We start from the raw sequence: 2,433 nt of genomic DNA on the forward strand, positions 1-2,433 counted from the left end.
CCCTCAAATCTAGTCCATTCTACAGGAGAAACGTATGCTTTAAGAAAGTTAAATGAATCGCCCAAGGTCGCACAACCCGTAAGTGGTAGCTTTGGTTTCAAGGCTTGGAAACCTCCAATTACTACAGCACATAGCTTCCGGATTTTTTTTTTCCCCCGCAATTTACGATTCCGCTGGTCAGTCGGGTTGAAGCTCAGGTGGCCCGCCCTGCACGCTCGCGGGTCCCCTCGCTTTGCCCCGCCTCTGCTCGCTAAGCCCCGCCCCGCGTCGCTAAGCCCCGCCCCGCGGGTTTGCAAGCGCGCCTGCGCCCTCCAGCGAGTCTCATGCAAAGGATTCTGGGGTTGGTAGTCCGCACTCCTCCTGTCGCCCGCAGTGACTTAAAACCGAAATAAAAACAATGTAAGCGAAGCGACACTGAATGCCACACGAACTGAGTAAGGCCCAGGTTCTGGGAAGTGGCGCAAGCTTGTCGTTTTCAAACCAGGGGCGCCAGCTTCGGGGCAGGCGCTGCGCAGACAGCTGCATGGGGTCCTCGGCTGGGCGGGGCTTGTTCGCGGTGGCTTGTGGCTCCTTCCTGCCTCGCTTCTCTCTTTCGCTCAGGCCCGTGGCGCCGGCAGGATGGGTGAGCTGGCGGCGGCCGGGCCGGGGGGGTGGGAGTGGGGGGTCGCCGGCCGAACTCGGGGGTCGGGGGTCAGGGGCCGGGCGCCGGCGCGCAGGGACAGGACGGCGAGGAGGACGCTGCCGGGCGGCCCGACGGGGAAGGCCAGGGGGCGCCGGCCCGCGAGCCCACGGCCCGGAGCGGGAGGGCCCATGCGGCGCCCAGGCCGCGCCGCCGCTGACGGGCGCTGGGCCGCGGGAGCTGCGCCGGGGCTCGGCGCCTGGGAGGGCGCGTCCATGCGGGCGTCCGCGTGCGCGCCTCGGTTGGGTCCGGGAGCCTGAGGGCCGCGCCACGTGCTGAGGCGGCGCGCGAGGGCCTTTGGGCTGCCGCCGGGCGAGGCGCGGGTGCTCGGAGACGTGAGGCGTGACCGCGGCGTACGGACCGACTAACCGGGGCTTCGCTCGCAGGCAAGTGTCGCGGCCTCCGTACCGCCCGGAAGCTCCGCAGCCACCGGCGGGACCAGAAGTGGCATGATAAGCAGTACAAGAAGGCCCACCTGGGCACGGCGCTGAAGGCCAACCCCTTCGGGGGCGCTTCCCACGCGAAGGGAATCGTGCTGGAGAAGGTGTAAGTGGGGGCGCAGGGTCCTCGCGGTGCGTCCGCGGTGCGGGAGCTCCCCCGGCGAGGCGAGGCGAGCCGCGCGGCCGGCGCCCCACGGGGTCGGAAGCCGCCTGAGGTGGGGGGAGGCGGCAACGGAGGGCCGTCCCGAGCGCTTCCGACGTGCGCACGGCCCCCAGCCGTCGGTCCTCGCCTCTGCCACCAGCCTTGGCATCTTTCTATCCGGGGAAATTAAGGTAAGTTTCTGGCGGGAGGTTACGGTTTCCTGGCGGTCGGGTTTTGAATCCAGGCTCGACAGCTTTGTTTCTCCGTGCGTGTTTGTTGTTTTGCATCTGGTCAAGGGGCCGGAGGTCTTGTCCCTGATGTGCTGGACTGAGGAGAAGCTCGGTCGCTGTCACGGGACTTGGCCGATTTAGGAGCAGACAGAAAAGGTGGAACCCGTAGGGTTTCTAGGGAAGGCCGCTCACGGTGCTGTGCCGCTTGTGTTCCAGGGGGGTTGAAGCCAAACAGCCAAATTCTGCCATCAGGAAGTGCGTCCGGGTCCAGCTGATCAAGAACGGCAAAAAGATCACAGCCTTTGTACCCAATGATGGTTGTTTGAACTTTATTGAGGTAAGTATTTCAGTTTCTGGTATCTGTTCCTGAGAGCCTGTTTTTTCCCACTTTTTTTATATGACGAATGGGTATTTTTAGCGATTGTCAATGATACCGGCAGTAAACTGTTGATTTTATTCCAGGAAAATGATGAGGTTCTGGTGGCTGGATTTGGTCGTAAAGGTCATGCTGTCGGTGACATTCCTGGAGTTCGCTTTAAAGTTGTCAAAGTAGCCAATGTCTCTCTCCTGGCCTTGTACAAAGGCAAGAAGGAAAGACCAAGATCATAAGTTTTGGTGGTAAAAACAGGACAATAAATTTTCATATACCAGAAACGTTTTGTGTCTTATTTTCCTTAACTGCAGAGGTGACGGTGTGTGCTTAACCATTTCAGGAGACTGGGATTCATAGTTTTTCTTGTCTTCGTGGAATAAACAAATCCACAGCTAATAAATCCAGAATAAATGCACAGTATCCCTGTGTAGAGGGCTTTTGGAGCTCACTGTACTTAAAGGAAGAATTGTGCTGGGAAACCATGCCAATGTGCATCCTGTGATCATCTCTTGGGGACCCAGTATGGTAAATAGCACCCTCAGGTTGCTCCCTGTTTGGGGGTTGAAGTA

The 2,433-nt window shown here is 59.7% G+C and overlaps 1 protein-coding gene across 1 annotated transcript; it reads left to right on the plus strand.

Moving 5' to 3' along the window:
• The first annotated feature begins 468 nt into the window (after positions 1-468).
• On the plus strand, positions 469-2,145 carry RPS23 (ribosomal protein S23). The gene is made up of 4 exons (XM_077866140.1): positions 469-622; positions 1,066-1,225; positions 1,708-1,828; positions 1,954-2,145. Exons 1-4 carry the CDS (start codon positions 619-621, stop codon positions 2,098-2,100), a joined length of 432 nt encoding a protein of 143 aa, XP_077722266.1. The 5' UTR covers positions 469-618; the 3' UTR covers positions 2,101-2,145.
• Positions 2,146-2,433: the final 288 nt, after the last annotated feature.

This window comes from Canis aureus, chromosome 2 (assembly GCF_053574225.1).
Source record: "Canis aureus isolate CA01 chromosome 2, VMU_Caureus_v.1.0, whole genome shotgun sequence".
Classification (NCBI taxonomy): domain Eukaryota; kingdom Metazoa; phylum Chordata; class Mammalia; order Carnivora; family Canidae; genus Canis; species Canis aureus.

Excerpts from the sequence above, each read along its gene's own strand:
- RPS23 (XM_077866140.1), top strand. Across the intron at positions 1,226-1,707 it reads GGAATCGTGCTGGAGAAGGT|GGGGGTTGAAGCCAAACAGC; the intron begins GTAAGTGGGGGC and ends CTTGTGTTCCAG. Across the intron at positions 1,829-1,953 it reads GTTGTTTGAACTTTATTGAG|GAAAATGATGAGGTTCTGGT; the intron begins GTAAGTATTTCA and ends ATTTTATTCCAG.